Below are 18,176 nucleotides of genomic sequence, written 5' to 3' on the forward strand. Positions count from 1 at the left end.
ACTCCCCCAACATACCCTTACTCCATTTTCCACATCGCAGTTGAGTATTTTCTAGCTAAATCATATCATACCTTCCAACTTTTAAATGGCTTCTGAGTCCCCAAGAATGCCCTTGATGATTGCCTGCAAGATTCTACACCATCCGGAAGACCTACTCTGTCACCTGTGGTCACACACCCCCCCCACCTCCGAATCTCACCCTTGCTAGTTCCTTATTTAAAAGCTCTTCCCCCTCCTACCTCCTCTTCCTTCAGAGGCTTCTTGTTGATGTCGTGTGCCCCAGCCCTGGGTTACTGGATCTCAGCCTTCTTATTTTCTTCGTTGCTCGTGTGCCAATTTGTGGTTGCTTTATTCCTGTCCCACCGCACTGGAATGTAAGCCCCATAAGGGCAGGTATCACATTGTTTTGTTCACCCCTGCAGTCCCAGCACCTAGTTCACTGCCTGACACATGGTAGATGTTCGCAAGATAAATGAATGAATGAATGAATGTCATTCATTCGCTAGATAAATGAATGAATGAACCAAATGAATGAATGAGTGTAATTTTCAATTCAATCTACCAGAACGCATATTTCAAATGAATGTTTGTCTCATCACTGTGCAGTCACAGGAGACATTCCCAGGGCCAGATACTCATTTCCTTTCTCTGTCCTTTCCTCCCCTGTGCTCCCAGTGTATCTGTCAGGCTTAGGGTGCATATCCCAGGAAGGAAAGCTCTGGAGACAAGGGCTGGAAGAGGAAAGGAAAAAGAAGTGAAGGCAGGGATCAAAGGGCTTGGGTGGCTGGGATCCAGGGATGCACAACCTGAAGGAGACGGAGTCCTGGGCAGCCAAGGAAGCCACCCAGACCCCAGTGACTGTGCACTGTGGGGAATCACTGAGAATTGCTCTAAGTTGAACTGAAAGAAGGAGGGCTCTGTGCGTGCGTGCAATATGTATAATGGGCTTCACAAAACACACCACATTAGCTAGATAGCTTTCGAGATGCATAAATGATGTGAGTGCCTGGCCTGTATTAATTTAGCCCTTTGTAGAAATGCTTGGAAAATAATAGGCATTCAATAAGTCACTGTGGAATAAATAAATGAGATTGAATTTTGAGGTCCTTGGTTTTTTATTGAGGTCAATATGAGAATAAAACATGTCTCTTCAGCTACTATAAAACTGGCCTTGAAGATACTGTTCATTGATGGAGAGGAAAGTGCACTTTGGATTTTAATCCTAGCTGCACCACTTTACTAGCTGTGTGACCTTAGGCCGGTTACTTAACCTGTCAGTGTATTAGTTTTCTAACCTATAGAATATGGACTAACTCACAGAATTATCTAGAGTCTTAAATGAAATTACATATATCAAATGCCTAACATGGTTTCAAAACACATCTAGACCCTCGAAGAGGGACCCCATGACTTATTAGAAAAGAGACTTAAGGTTTGTTTATTAAAGAGCCAAAGCTTGGCACATGCTCCATTCTGTCTCCCCTTGACACAGCACCCCCAAAATCCAGTCCCATAATTCTTCTCGAAGAGGGACCCCATGACTTATTAGAAAAGAGACTTAAGGTTTGTTTATTAAAGAGCCACAGCTTGGCACATGCTCCATTCTGTCTCCCCTTGACACAGCACCCCCAAAATCCAGTCCCATAATTCTCCCAGTTTCTGGAGGTAAGTGTTGGCGAGGTCCTACAGCTCCTTTGAGATATGGTGCTTTTCCTCTTCGCAGGCCTAGCACTTCAGCAGCCAGGTTACAGTGTGACTTAACCCAAGTTAATTGTTCTCATGGCTGGGAGAGGAAGTGGAGGATGTGCACTGTCTTGCAAAGACAAAGCCCCTGTACTGTCCTCAAACAAAGGGGGAGTACCGGCCTTTAACAGGGAGGAGATGGCCATTTACGCCCAGGGAAAATTCACTGGAATCTGGGGATTCAAGATTGTTCAAGTGCATCAACCCAGACAGAGAGCCCCAACCATCTCAATCAGGGCTCTGACCCTGGGGCAGCAGACCTTCAGAGGCTAGGAGTCCAACTCCCCTTGGAGCTCTGCTTCTCAGTGTGAGTCCTGGGCACAATCCTCGGCTTATCTTTGGCTGTAGGAGATGAGGCTCTCCTTAGATGTTGTCAAGGAATCTCTTACTTTCATATTTAGCCTTTAATAGGTGATTGATTACCCTCAGCTTTTCATTGTCTTTCTCCAGTGCATCCTGCAAAAATCACCCAAGCCCGTTTCCTTTATAATTTCTATTTTGCCTTACTTCTTAGCCGCCTGGCATGTTGTGGCCTCCAGCGCACCCCCTTCCACCAGTGTGTGCCTCCCGAGTCATCATCGATGACAGTCTTAACAATTTTACAGCTCCAGCATGCCAGAGGCTATCCGTGACTGCCTATCACCACTGACAGGCTCCTCCTTGCCAGTGGGTCAGTGAGTAACCCAGCTCCCAAACCCCCTTTCAGAAACTGTTTTCTTGGACCTTCTGGTACCCACTGTCATAGACTGGGTTCTCTGGGATGCAGACTGTGTGAGAGAGTCTGCATATAGGAAGCCCATGGAGCAGTGTTCTCAGCATCAGTATCTGTAGGGCGGTGAAGCAGGACTGGCAGAGGGAGAGGCTGAGCTGTGACACAGCTCAGTGACCTCTCAGGGGCGTTCTGGAGCTGGGATGGCCTTTTGAAGTTATAACAAAATGGAGCTCGGGCTGGGCCTTTATACCTCCTCTGGGACTCATCATGGGATGTGGTGGCCCCCAGGAAAAGAATGACTTTGGCTGGGAAGCAATCTCCAGGGAATGACTCAGTAGGGAGCAGTTAGATGCCAACACTTCCAGAAGCTGGAGGAATAAATGCTTCAATCCCGGGGTGGGGAGTGGGGGTGGGCTCTGGGCAGTGCACTATGTCAGGCATCCAACTCTCAGTGCTAGCTACATACTAGAATCCAGGATAAAGAGGATGCATAACTTATTTTTGAAACAAAAAGAGCTTTTTAAAATGAAATGTGGAAAAGTGCTAAAAGCCCAAGAAATCTCTTATTATTTATCTTACAATGCTTCCTCTCTGAGAAGCCTAACTTGACAATACCCCATCACAACTGATCGCTCCCTATGTTCTCAATCACTCTTCGCCAGCTCTGTTTCTAGCACTTATTCCATAGTGTTATGGTTCTTTGTGAGACTGTGAGCTCATGAGCAAGAGGAAAATAGAATATAGAACATATGCTTGGCATGTACTAAAATTCAATAAATGCTTGCTGATGGAATAAAAATATGTTTCATTGCCATATCATTAAATTATTCATACATTTTCACAAAACTTAAAGTGCCACTGGGTGGGTCAAGTTTTAGAGAATACATTTCACATTTGGGTAGACCAAAACACTAAGTCTTTTTAGCACTAGTCAAAATGAGATGTTGGCACCAGAACGTACATATTCAGTTTCCCTCGCTTTGGTGATTCCATGAAACCCTCTCCGTAATACTTTGTCCAGAGTCTTGTCCAATCTTGATAGATGTATATTTGGAAAATACTCATTAAGCAACTCAAAGTCATCCCTGATGCCAACGTGAGTCCTACTTTTAATGTGGTGATCTACTTACTTTCTGAGGAATCAGCTACAACTACAGCCATGATCAACTAGACCCATCCGTTGGCATATATTTTGGCATGTCTTCATTTCTACAAGTTTCCGTGAGAAGCAAGTTGGCAACACATAGCAATATGGCAAAGAGGCCGGTGAATACGAGCAGAACCATGGAGGCTCTCCTTTGGATAAGATGTCCAGACCTATTACTGGAGTCCATAGAAATGGAAACACAACACAAAACAAAAATGTAACAATGCTTTCTAAAGAACTCAGGTAATCTTGTTTATCCATACTCGATGAGGACTTCTACTAAAAATATTATTAAAATGTGTATTAAAAATATTAATAGCTTACCTTCACTGTTTCCTATGTGCTGCTCTTCCAAGCATTTTACAGGCACGTCTAAAGAACTCAGGTAATCTTGTTTATCCATACTCGATGAGGACTTCTACTAAAAATATTACTAAAATGTGTATTAAAAATATTAATAGCTTACCTTCACTGTTTCCTATGTGCTGCTCTTCCAAGCATTTTACAGGCACAATCTCATGGATTTAACAAATGCAGCACATATTTACTTTATACCTACTACGAACTGGACATGTGCTAGATTCCTGGCCTTTTCTGGGAAACCTCAGAACACTGAGAAGTCTTGACTGGCTGCACTCTCCTTTCAAAGCAAAACTAAAAATCTCCAGCGTGATCTATCTCCTCAGAATAGAATGGACTTTATTAATGAGAAAGAGGGTATATAAGTTGAGGCCGTATTTTCACTGTAATTTTAATGATCACCTAATTAGCTTATGTTACAGCAGTCCCGGTGACGCACATCTCTGAGGGTTACTTTAGATACTTAGGATTCCTTTGTCCTTCTGAGCTCATCTGGAAGGTACAGGCACCACTCAGCTTCTTCGTTTTCTTATCTGTAGGAAAGAAAATAATCCATATCCGCTTGATGGACGTATTTGTCCACAGAACAAATGGATCTAATCTTGCTGGTGAGAATGGAGTGAGTTGCTTACCTTCTTCCTAGGGGTGCATAAGCCTCTCACTTAGAAGGGCACTAATTAGAATATCTCTTTATAAGTAATTTGTTAAAAGGGACCTGGGAAACTAGAAATAATTTAAGTTCTAAAGGTACATAAACTCTTTTTTCGTGCAAATGATTGAACCAAATGTGAAGGAGCAGGTAAGATTTACAATGCCATCACAGCGGGATCAACGTGAATTAGAAAACCAAATTCTGAAATGTAACCAAAAGGTAACAATGTAACCACTCAAAACCAATTTATGTCCAAAAAAAATGTCCAGAAGCAAGAAGTCTGAACACCTTTTGGGTATTCAGTATTCTACAAAATTCAAGGTTTGATTAAAGAAGGATGATAACCCCAAAACACACAATTGTGAGCTTGGTTCATGTAAACAATTACAAGCACAAACCTTTCTGTATTCTTTTTGTTTTTTTCTTTTTAGCTTGTAAACAGCCAAGAGAACTGAACATCTGATTTTTGAAATTCTTTTGGCTTTTCTTTTTGACCTTTGGTATTTGTATGTATTGACGATCTCTAAACCAATGCACAAAAACACCTTGAAGTGTCAAGCTTTAAAAATGAGTCTTCTTTTCTCTTTCTCTTGTGCAGCTTGGATTATCTTGGCCTTGTCAAAACACATTCTCTAGTTAGAGGGTGGAAATATTTCCCTCCTGGCTCCAAAATATTGATTTTCTTCAACACTCAGCTCTGTCAGTCAGCCAAAGGGGTGAAAGGTGAAAGTTCACCCAGCACTGCTTGATTTTACCTTCCTATTAATGTCATGCCCTTTCCACATTTGATCAGTTTATGTGATCACCAATCACACAGAACTGCTACTGCCCCTATTTTCCCTATAAGGACACATTAAAGTCATCAGGAGATGTGAGAACACTTCCTGGGGCTGATACTGGACATTTGATAAGGCCAATGATGCTACAGCCAACTTCTGTAATGTTTATCTAACTCCTATAGAAAACTATACTGCTATATGATGACTGACTCAGTTCAAGCTCTTCCATCGTCTTATCTGAAAGAATTAAAAGAAAAGAAGTACATTTGCTACTTACACATAACCCTCTGTGAGCAATGAGGATCTATTTTGTTATTCTTGCTTTTTTTGAAAACCAATTATACCCTTTACCTCAGGGACTGAAATTCAACTCCAAACTGAGTATTAAGTGAAATTAATTTAATGATCTCAGCCCAGCTCCTGCGAGGCAGCCAACCCATGTCATCAAATCTGACAAGCTATAACTTGATACAATTAAGTCTATTTAGGAGCAACTTAGGGTGAAGGATAAAGCAAAATGCATGCAGTAACCTTGCCCAAACCACAGAGGGTGCCGTTGAGTTTCTGGTAGGAGGACAGGGACTTCCTTCTCTGTGGTCCCACTGTCCTTTGTGAACACATCTGCCTTTCATGAAACTACCTCTGCAGGGAAATGAATAATTAGAGATAGAAGGGAGAGAGAGGCATATGGATTTCAACTGAGAATGTTTAAGAAAAGTGAACACTGGAAAAAGTAATATAAGAACAGCATCTTCAGTATAATTCAGCTTTATTTAACACACATATGTACACAGGGACACTCAGCACATATAGAATCTGTTAAGTGGAATCAAGAAATGTCTTGAGAGGCAGACATTTTAAATCACTGGCTGTACACAGTGAGTTCAATCATAACAACACTTTCATACGGGTGTCACGTCATGTCATCTTCTGCCTGCAAATTACCAATGAAGCCACATATGTCTCTACATTTACAAGGACAGGTCCAAATACAGTGCCAACAAAATCAATAAAACACTAAAAGCATATATTGGGATGACAATATGAAGTTTACCTCAGTGCTGAGAAATCTAAGGTGGGATGAAGTTAGGGACTGTGGTTGTCAAAACAGCCAAGGAGAGATTTATGTTAACAAGAATGCAAAAATTAGTTTGGGAGTTAGAGATGTCTAACTATCCAATGTCATCCACCAGAACTTCACAATTGTAATGCTCCACTGGCCAGTCACCTTGGCTGGCTGGCTGTGCAGAGAGACCTCATGAACGGCTGGCCTAGCCCATCCATCACCCAGCGGGGTCGCTCGTCTGGCCCCCAGCTTTGTTCTCAATTGGTGGTGGCCTGCCCACCACTCTCGCACCTTTCACCTGATGCATAGAACATTTTCTTTAAAAAAATCTCAAGGAATACATTGATCTCATCATTTCAAATAGTTTTGTAGCCTAGAATAAACTAATTTCCACTTACGTTCATAAAGTAACTGTGTGCTGGGCATAGAGAAGACTTGGGAGCCCACTGGAAAAACAAACTGCGTCTTCCAGTTTACCTCACGTTTCTCTATACCAAACACAACAGCGTGTTCACCAAACAAATACAGTCTACACAGTATAGTTCTTTGTTTCTTCCTTGGAAACTACATATATACGCTTTATAAATACAATGTACATGCATGTGGCATAAAATTCACTTTTGAAAAAACGCTCAAAATCCAAAACCAAAGAACAGTACAGATTTGCCATCAATGGAAATAACATACTTCATATCAACATGAAAGTGATGTTCTTCTAGTGGTCTTAATTTCTTAATATGGTCTTTAAAAATCTGTTTCAGTAAAATAACAGATGTATTTGTCCCTGGACCCTGATATTACATAAGCTTTGATAATCTATGCTTTTCAGGTGAAATGTTATCATTTTGGTTCCTCTGTAAACTTCACGTATTTTCTCTGAATTTAATAAATCATTTTCTATTTTTGCACTTAACAAATCATTTTGCCCAACTAACCAACCAATCAACAACCAACCAACCTCCCCCCAACTATATATAGATCAAGGTTTGTTAGGAGAAACTCATATAAAATATTTTATGGATTTTTTTCCCATTATCATGAGCAAGAACCAGCATAATCTGACATAAGAAGAAAGTGATCTAGTTAAAACTTACTCTGAAGCATGATGAACACCCTCATCGCAACATTTGCTGAAACAAATTGACCGAGCGCTCTCACATTTTTATATATACCCCTGAACATTTGTGCCACAGATATTAATTTTCTAGGATACTTGTTTAAAAGAAATACTTTCTTAGTTTTTCTTTGATTGACTGCTATTATAACATGATAACTGACATACGTCATACAAACTTCAGGTCTGGAAAGTTTCTGGAGGGAAGGGATAAGCTCTTTCTTAAACAAAAAGATCTGTAGCAATAGATAGGAAAATCTTCATTTTAGGTATATGCTATGCTCCCAAACTTGGTTCTTTATCACAAAAGTCCCTGTAAGAGTATAGTGACTGGTTAAATATATTAACAAGATCATAAGTAGTGATGATTTTTATTTTAAACTACTAAATACACTATCATTTAAGCAGAATATGAGTATTTTAGAAGGATAGGTGTCTGGAAAACTGTATTTTCTATAAGGAAAACTATTTTTTGCCATACTTTCTCATTAATCTCAAATCAGTTAGGTGTTAATAAAGAAGACAGTGGCAAAGCCCTAGAAAACTGGATTGAGTTATTTCCTAGCAATCACCAGAAGAAAACAACATGTAAACACGGAATCTTCTTGGTAAACAATAGTGTATTTCAGGAACTGCAAAGGGAAAGAATTTCAATAATGAGGACTGCACACTAGCTTAACTCCCAGTGTCAGAACAACCAGATCCAAGCAGCACTTCAGAGGGGGGTTTAGAAGGCTGAAAATGCTGATCAGGGCTGGGAGTGCAATCACAGTGTTCATTGATTTTCCAGCTTCTGCTGCACCAAGCAACAAGAATGTTCCCAGGAACCGCCGACTTTCCCCTCCCATCTCTGGCAGGGAAAAACTACCTAGTGATAGAATGGCCACATCCTGTACAGCCATGTGTGCATGCCTCTGAATCCTTAGGTGGCACAAGTGGGAGTCTGCCCCCCGAGAAGCATGCACAAGTGACATAGACCCAGCTGTGCCCCTGGATGACACTGGGGTGGGCAGCACTGAGGAATGATCCGGTATGAGTAAGGACAGAGCAACACTGGCTTAGAGAATTTAGAGAGCTAAAACGCAGTGACAGCAGCAGACAGCAGCGTCAGACCATGAAGCGGTGCTCCTTCCCGTCGTGAGCCATGAGGATGACATTGCGGTTGGAGGTCCAGATGAGCCGGGCCAGCCTGAGGGCATTGTGGGAGCCGGGGGAAGCTGGCTGCACAGGGGGCACCTGGTAGGTTTTAATGCAGCGCAGCTGAGGTGCTGAATTCAGCATGCCGATGCTTCCCAAGAGTGATGTATTCATCTGGAGGGACAGGGGACAGGAGAACACATGTGTCACTTAAAGAACCCTTTTCCTTTCCCTACCACAGAGAATGGTTCGGTCTCTTCTGGCCACACACTTCTGGTCACTTTCTCCTCCATAATGGTTACTCACATTCACCTAAGAGATCATTCTTAACCTCCAAAGGATTCTTTTAGTTTATTTGAAATTGTTTTGATGCTGTTACAGTAAATGCATAAATCTAGAGACATTTCACTTTGTGGGTAGAGCCTGACAGCAGGACAGTCCATCATCTTTAGGAAGAGAGCTAAATTATTGCTGTACGTAAAATGGTTCAATTAGGCAATATTTGGAAATTGTGGTTAGTTAAAACTATACACCTTTTTGTTCTTTAACAACAATGCTAACTGCATATGCTGAAAGATGATTTAATGAAGACACGTTTTGGGATTTATAATTATTTCAATAAAATGAAGCAAAGCTAAGCAGTAGACCAAGTGATAGGTTATGGGATTGAAGCTTGAAACTTAACACTCCCCCTCCCCCCATTCCCATCTACCAACATCTTCGCTCCTCACTTGCTTTTTAAAAACTCAGTCTCTGGAAAGCTCTTGCTTATTTTGAAGGGAAAAACAAGAATCAATTTCATCTCAACACTGTATCTGTGGCTCATTGTTTTGCTACCATACTACTCTTAATACCTTATTGATAATACCTTTTTATCAGTTAGTGATTGCTTTTTGGCAGTTTTTCTGGATTTGATTTAAATTTTAAGTTGTCTTAATCCATTCACATAAATGAAAAATAAAATTACAATTATGAATCATGAATAACTATGCTTTCAGGTCAAAGTGCTAAATACTGAAGGTCGATTCCTTTACATTCTACATATTACTTAAAATGATTTCAATATGCATCATTTATGCTGTTATGAATCACATGGAAAGCATACTGAAAATCAGGAAGGAAACCTCAGAAATATTTTTTCTTTGTACTAATTTTCGCTTCTAATTCTTCTCTCCAGAAAATCTTCACCTAAATGTAGAAAGTTCTGGAGATTTGCAAGAAGCATGCAGATTATGATCCAAATATACAAATGGTTGATCCATGAAACCCTGGCAAATCCTAGGACATTTAAGATGTGTTGTTGCTCATATCATGCTCTGCATTTGGATCAGTGCAAAATATAAGCCATTCCTTTTTCTAGCCCTTCTCAGCAGCAGGATGGTGTCAGAGGGCGTAAATCATGGCATCTCTAGCAGAGTGTGTGCAGGCTCCACTGACATTTTCACAATTTAAATCATCTTGAGTAATAACCCTTTTAAGATGACTAATGTTACTGATTTTCCTGCATTAATAATCGTGCCGAACACAACACAGAGGTGAAAAAAAATCACTAGTGTACGAGGTCACATTTTAAAACCAAATGTATAGTTATCTTTAACTCTTTCTGTTTAAAGTTCAGTTCACATTTATAGCCAGGCAGTACCTTACTGTCATCTTTCTAAAAGCCTCTTTCCTTGCTTCCTTCCTTCTCCCCAAAACTCCACAAAAGATAAAAATCAATATCTTATTGCTTTCTGGAGGTTCTCAAATATTTTAAATATAAATAATGATGGTGAGCTTGATTTGATAGTTCTCACTTCCACAAAAAGTAACAGAATGTAATAATTTAGTCCTCAGAACAGATCCAAACAATCCAGAAAATTGCTGGTTAAAATTAACCGGCATCAATAGGCATACTGTGCTTTTTAAAAATCCCTAATTTCTCAGTTGATAAATAACTACAAAATATTTTTCATTCTTTCTGGATTTTTCTATGAAAATATGTATGACGCTTGATTTCTATTGGTGGCTCAAAATGTAAGGGGCGTATAATATCCTCAGACACTTCCCTATTTTTAATTCTTTCCTTCAAACTTAAGCATGTACAAGAATTGGGTTGAGAGCTAAAGGGGGAGAGGGAGGAATATCTTATGGGAATGCTGTAGACGGAAGGATTTTAAGAAAAGGCCATTATTATATCTGGGTTCCCCTTATAGCCTGAGCCATCCCTACTTTGATAAATGCCTTTGGTCAGGTCAAACGGCCTTCCTGATTCAGAATAGGGCTCTGCAAAATCCTGTAAGGCACGTAACTATTATGGTTGCATACAGTCGGAACAATGAAGACCCCATCTTCACTAAAGCGACCACCCTTTCCCCACAACCTCTTCAAATTAGGGCTGAATCTCAAGTAGTTAAGTGTGAGTATGAATTTTTCCAGTAAGCTCAGCCAAAGACCTCTCACTGAAACAATTACCCATTTTGTTATTCACTATTAATATTTTCTTTATTGGCAACTGGCTACAAACTATGCTAACGCAAGGACAACTTGAGCCTTGAATGAATGAAAGCTATGTGGAATTATGAGATTTAGTAACATTAAGTTTTTTCCTGATTACATAGATAATAAATACTCACTGTGAAAAATTCAGATGATAAAGGTAAGTACAAAAAAGGAAGCAAAATCCCCTACGATCTCACTTCCCATGGATAATTGCTGTTAACATTTTGATAAACAACTTTCCAGACCTCCACACATAGGAGAAACAGATTTAAGAAATTTTACCTAAACAAGCTCATATTAAAAGATAGTTTCACAGTCTGCTTTTTCACTCCACAAAATGTTGAGGGCAACTTTTCATGTGAATGACTATAGACTTACATCATTCTTTTTAAATGGCTGAATAGTATTCTCTTGTATGATGGAATGAATAAAAATCAATGAAACCAATATCCACCTAATTTATTATTAGCATTTCTAAAAGAGGATATTTACTTGTTGGATGGTAGAGGTAAAATTTAGGTGAGACAATTGTGAATGTATTTCATTACCAAACTCTCCTTGCTCAAATACCAATGGATAAACAGAAGTGAAATATTCAAATTGCAGGAATATGCTTTTAAAGACTCAAAGGGCTTGAAAGATTGCCAAATGATATCATTCAGTAGATGAGTATGTAAACTAACTAAAATGCAACTTTGGTTTTTCCCTTCTCTTCAAAAATAATGCTTCACAAAACCAGTTCTCTGAAGATTATTTTCAGAACACAAAGAAACACATACAGATATAATTCATCAAAACAGGAAATGTTTTAATGCTATTCTCAATATAAGTAATGCTGCACACAAACCTTTTACTAAGTCTCACTTGAGTAATTATCCAACCGATATTTCTCATTAACACTCATTTCTCAGCAAAGATTTTAATAGCTGATAGCTTTAGTAAGGTTCTGTATTAATAAGACTTCATTAAGTTTTCAAAATATATTACAGTACACTTACTGGAATAATATAAAAGTATTCTCATACATCATTAGAACTAAACAATATGTATCTAAATAAATCAGCAAAGCCCATTTGGGAAGAGCAGCAGTAGATCCAGCACTGCTTTTTGGACTCTCTTTAATTCAAATAAAAGACCATTACACATGTGGAAGAGGTTTCATGGTATTTTCTTGATAAAGCTGAAATGACCTGTTTCTGTGCCTTCCATTTAAATTTCAAGAATGAGTTGGGTGTAACTTAAGCATTTTAAATTCTGACATTGGTTTTAGAGGCAACAAAGACCTGGGTGTTGCGCAAGGTGCTGTGGGGCTCTAGCCTGTGCAGATGACACAAGGCAGCCCTTGGAGCAGATGAGTTTACGAACTAAGGAAATATGCTGCTGCCCCACTGTGCACAAAGCCACATGTACAGGCACAAAGGTTGAAGTGTACATGGCAAACCGCAGGAGCCTGCACAGAGGGACTGGAAGATGAAAAGAGGTATCTCAAAGATATCAACTGGGCTGGCCAGTTAGCTCAGCTGGTTAGAGCACAGTGTTACAACACCAAGGTCAGGGATTTGGATACCTGTATCAGCCACCACCACCAAAATAAATAAATAAATAAATAAATAAATAAATAAATAGTCATCTCATGAGTGATCTTGATCTCTCAGGTAAGAAAGGATGATAACCATAATTCCATCAATGAACTGAATGGAATTTTGATAGAAACAGAAAAATATTCAAGGAAAGGAGGACCATATCTAAATAGAACCTTGAAGAGTTAAGCAAGAGGAAAAAGAAAATGTACCACTTAGAAAATTCAGAAAGATACTGGAAAAAGTTTTAAACCTGGCTAATTTCTGAGGTATTCCTTTATGTAACAAATTATATTTTCTTAGCAGAAAAGAAATTGGACCAAAAAAAAAAAAAAAAAAAAAGGAGAGGCTTTGTTTATTCCAAAGAAGAAAGCATGAATACAACACAAGCTCCTTGAAAGTAAGGACCCATGACTTACTGGTCTCCGTATCTCTAAAGCACAGGCCAGTACCTAGCACTTAGATGCCCAGTGTGTGTTGAATGAATAGAGCCTTACATAAACACTCCTCTGAGATTCCAACAGATAAAGCGAATCCATATCAAAATACAGTTGGCATAATAGAGATCACTGTGTTAGCCTTCACTAAGAAAAACACCCAACAATCTCTATGTCAACTCTTTAAAGAATCATTGTTATGCGCTGGCTGGTTAGCTCAGTTGGTTACAGTGCGGTGTTATAACACCAAGGCCAGGGTTTGGATCCCTGTACCTTCCAGTCGCCAAAAAAAAAAAGAACCATTGTTGAATGAGTCCAGTTGTCCAGCTTATAGACAGCTAATGGACTCGCTGTGAGATTTCAGTAGTAGAACAGACCAGTCCTGTGCTTACCCACTGGGAAAAATGACAACCAGGTGAGATTTCTCACAAAATGAGTTTAATATGAACTAATTAAGATGCTAGAGATATATTCTGAAAGAAAGTATAATGAGAAAATAAACTGGAAAACTAAATTAGATAAAAGTAGAAAAAGTCTGTGACAGATTTGAAAGTTGTCATGCATATTGTTAATTAAGCAATTTATTGTATTCATTTTACATTTTATTAGCTATTGATTTTTTTAAACCAAGTTGTGCTGAAATCTTGTTTAAACTTTTATTCTTTTGGGCTGGCCCCGTGGAGCACTCGGGAGAGTGCCGCGCTTGGGAGCGCAGCAGCGCTCCCACCGTGGGTTTGGATCCTATATAGGGATGGCCGGTGTGCTTACTGGCTGAGCACGGTGCAGGCGACACCAAGCCGAGGGTTGCCATCCCCTTACCGGTCACAAAAAAAAAAAAAAAACTTTTATTCTTTTTAGCTTTCAAAACAATAAACTAATCTTATAAAACATACTTGTATCCTAGGAAATTAAAATTAACAACAGAATTTTAAATTAACTTTTTTGGGTGGGTTGGTAATACTTAATTTTTTTGTAATTATCAGGACTAAAAGAGTAGGGTAACTAAAAGAGTAAGGTAACTAAAAAGACAATGGGATGAAGGTTAAGAACTGAGGACGAAACAGGCTCTAGTGTAAAATCAGTTGCTCAGAACTAATATTCACTTTATCAGAATGAAAAATAGGAAGTCTGATGAAATGCCAGCCAAAGATGCTCAGATTTTTAAAAATGTTTTGAATAGTTTGGAAATTAAGAGCATTATGTGGGAAATTCAGAACACAAACACAAATAAGATGATATTAAAGGGGACATGAAGTGAATACTAGGAAAATACCTTACTGTCCTACGCCCTATGCTCTGTTAGAGGTGCAGACCCAAGGACCTTGTTTGAATGTCGTGTGTAAATTAACAGTCCAAGCGAGGCCTCCCCTGCCCGATTCCTGTCAGGCCAGGCTCAGGAACATGCCCTGCCCTTGCGTACTTACTGGTGATGCACACACCTCTGCTCCCTCCCGGCCCTTCCTCAGCAATGTTCATGTCTCACCTTAGATGTCACTTCCTCTGGAAAGCCTTCCCACAACCCTCTTCTCAGAGTCTGCTCTGTACTATAATTGCTTGTTTATTTAATCTGTGTCTACTTCAGACTGAAAGCTCTGTGAGAGCAGATGCCCCTCTTTCCAGATTGCTAACTGTATTCTCAGCACTCTGCATGCTACTGCCTGGCACATAATCAGCAATCAATAAATACTTGATATTTGCTGAAAGAAGGGAGAAAGGAAGGCTGGCAAGTAAGATCAACAGGAAGCTTTTCCTACCAAAAGCATACCATGCAGTATACATTTCAAGACCCTGTAGTATCCACTCTTACCTGCCAGAAAGAAATGTGACTGTCAGTGTTTGAGTAGGTGGCAAGATATCTTCCATCGGGAGCAAAGGCCACTGCAGTGATCGGTCCCTTGTGCCCATGGATTGTCTAAAATAAAATTCAGACATCATTAATGGTGTACATTCCCCAGAACTATTGCAAGTACACATGCAAATGCATTTGATGTTGAACAAGTCATGTCAGGAAAATTAGATACCATTATGTTCTTTGTTTATAAAATCAGGTTAGAAAAATAAGAAAAGCAACCAAAGTTCTCTCGCTAATATACCCAAGGGCTTCAATCTTGCTCTGAGGAATCAGCCTGTCTCCCACATGGGAAGACACCATGAGCCCAAAGAAAAAGCATATATTAATGGGGAAACCAATGTGTTAATTCATTTATATCTATTAGAGGGAAGAATTTTACAATTAATTAGAAAGGTATGGAACTGATCATCAAAACTATCTAGGAACTTTGCTCATCTAAAATGAAAAACAATCAAAGCTGTATCATAATACCCCTTTTCTGGAAGGAGCTATAATTTGAACTCCTTACTAATTACACATTTCTCATGTTTTATGCTTCATTTTCCACCAATAACACTGTGTTTAAATGCATACAGCTGCAATTAATAAACATACATACTTGCAAACACTGGAGGTTTGGGCACATATATAAATCAAATACTATTAAAAACAAGTTAACAGGGATAGTTTTGAACCTCTGCCAAATAGCTAGCATTGATTTAACCATGAATAATAAAAAGGAAGTTGTATTTTAGACTAGGTCTTTGAGAAAGTCTTTACTAATAAAAAAAATACACTCAATTCTGATATTAATAATTACTGAAAATGCTATATACTAAGCAAATCAGCATAATAATGTATTAATCTCCCTACACTCAACTATTAGAAACTGTACCTCTACTACATTAACCAATATTCAGTTTGGCTTACAAGCTGTAGGTCAGTCTCCTCGCTTTGTCTAGAAAGGACTGGGGAAATGTATGCCCTTAAACTAAGACAATACCAGAAAGGTTTGTTTCCATCTGTCATTTCTGATGAAGAAATGTGAACCTTGATTCTCAGTGGGAGCATCAGTCTTATTATGTGATTTAGCTCACAGATATTGAAAATTTCAGTAACAAACACTGTTTTCATAATACATATCTAAATGATGAAAATGAGGAAGAAGAGGGTGGAGAGAGGGATGGGGACACAAGCACATTCCTCAATACCCTTTGTATTCTGTCCCTTCCTGTCATTTCAAGGCACTGTGGGATCCAAAATAATGCCTAGTTTTCGTAGAGTCTTTAGATTTGTCTGTATACAAGATCATGTCACATGCAAATAGGGACAGCTTGACTTTGTCCTTTCCAATCTGGATGGCCTTTATTTCTTTCTCTTTCCTGATTTCTCTGGCTAATACTTCCAATACTGTGTTCAATAGGAGTGGTGAGAATGAGCATCCTTGTGTTGTTCCTGTCCTTAATCCATTCAGGATGATATTAGCAGTGGGTCTGTCATATATGGCTTTTATTGTCTTGAGATACTTTCCTTCTATACCTAATTTGCTGAGAGTCATTATCACGAAGACATGTTAAATTCTGTCAAATGATTTTTCTGCATCTATTGAGATAATCATATGGTTTTTGTCCTTGATTTTGTTGATGTGGTGTATCGCATTTATTGACTTAGGTATGCTAAACCATCCTTGCATCCCTGGGATGAATCCCACTTGATCATGGTGTATAATTTTTTTGATGTGTTGCTGTATTCTGTTTGCTAATATTTTGTTGAGGATTTTTGTGTGAATGTTCATCAGAGTTATTAGCCTGTAGTTTTTTTGTTCTATCTTTGTCTGGTTTTAGTATCAGGATGATTTAGCTTCATAGAATGAGTTTGGGAGAATGGCCTCTGTTTCAATTTTTTGGAATAGTTTGAAGAGAACTGTTGTTAATTCCTCTTTAAAGGTTTGGTAGAATTCAGCAGTAAAACCATAAGTCCTTGGCTTTTCTTTTTGGGGAGGCTGCAGATTAGTGGTTCAATCTCATTGCTTGTTATTGTTCTGTTTGGGTTTTCTATTTCTTTTTGGTTCACTCTCGGTAGTTTGTATGTGTCCAGAAAGTTATCCATTTTCTCCAGGCCTTCAAATTTGTTGGCATATAGTTGTTTATAACAGTCCTAATGATACCTTGTATTTCTGTGGTATCTGTTATAATGGCTCCTTTTTCGTTCCTGATTTTTGTTATTTGGTTCTTCTCTTTTCTTTTTCTTAGTTAGTCTAGCTAATGGTTTGTCTATTTTGTTTATCTTCTCAAAAAACCAACTTTATGTTTCATTGATCTCTTGTATCATTTTTGGGTCTCGATTTCATTTGGTTCAGCTCTGATCTTAATTATTTCTTTCCATCTACTACTAATTTGGGGATTGGATTGTTTTGTTTTTCTAGTTCTTTGAGGTATAGCATTACACTGTTATTTGAAATTTTTCTATTCTTTTGATGCAAGTATTTATTGCAATAAACTTCTCTCTTAGTACTGCTTTTGCAGTATCCCATAGGTTTTGGTATGATGTGTCTTTATTTTCATCAGTTTCAAGAAATTTTTTGATTTCCTGTTTAATTTCTTCTTGGACCCATAGGTCGTTCAGGAGGATGTTGATTAATTTCCATGTATTTGTATAGTTTCCAGAGTTTTGCTTGTTACTGATCTCTAGTTTTAATCTGTTGTGGTCTAAAAAGATACCTGGAATGATTTCAATTATTCAAAATTTGTTGAGACTTGATTTGTGACCTAACATGTGGTCTACCCTGGAGAATGTTCCATATGCTGATGAGAAGAATAGATGAAATATTCTGCAGATATCTGCTGATAAATGATTTCAGTAAAGTTTCAGGATACAAAATAAACATACAAAAATCAGTAGTGTTTTTACATTCCAATAACAAACTACCAGAAAAAGAAATCAAGAAAGCAAGCCCATTTACAATAGTCACCAAAAAAATAAAATACCTAGGAATAAACTTAACAAAGGAGGTGAAAGATCGCTATGATGAGAACTACAAATCACTGCTGAAAGAAAATAAATAGGATACAAAAAGATAGAAAGATATTCCATGCTCTTGGATTGGAAGAATTAACAGTGTGAAAATGTCTGTACTA

The 18,176-nt window shown here is 38.6% G+C and overlaps 1 protein-coding gene across 2 annotated transcripts in view; it reads right to left on the reverse strand.

Moving 5' to 3' along the window:
* Positions 1 to 6,145: 6,145 nt before the first annotated feature.
* Positions 6,146 to 18,176, reverse strand: part of WDR7 (WD repeat domain 7) — a 363,500-nt gene continuing 351,469 nt past the window's right edge. For both annotated transcript variants that reach the window (XM_008569390.1, XM_008569388.1), the window contains 2 exons: positions 15,016 to 15,120; positions 6,146 to 8,884 (listed from right to left, as the gene is read on the reverse strand). In XM_008569390.1, coding sequence (XP_008567612.1) covers positions 8,681 to 8,884; positions 15,016 to 15,120 — 309 coding nt within the window. In that variant the 3' untranslated portion in view covers positions 6,146 to 8,680. The remainder of the gene's footprint in view (positions 8,885 to 15,015; positions 15,121 to 18,176) is intronic.

Source organism: Galeopterus variegatus, unplaced genomic scaffold (genome assembly GCF_000696425.1).
Source record: "Galeopterus variegatus unplaced genomic scaffold, G_variegatus-3.0.2 Scaffold489, whole genome shotgun sequence".
NCBI classification, from domain to species: domain Eukaryota; kingdom Metazoa; phylum Chordata; class Mammalia; order Dermoptera; family Cynocephalidae; genus Galeopterus; species Galeopterus variegatus.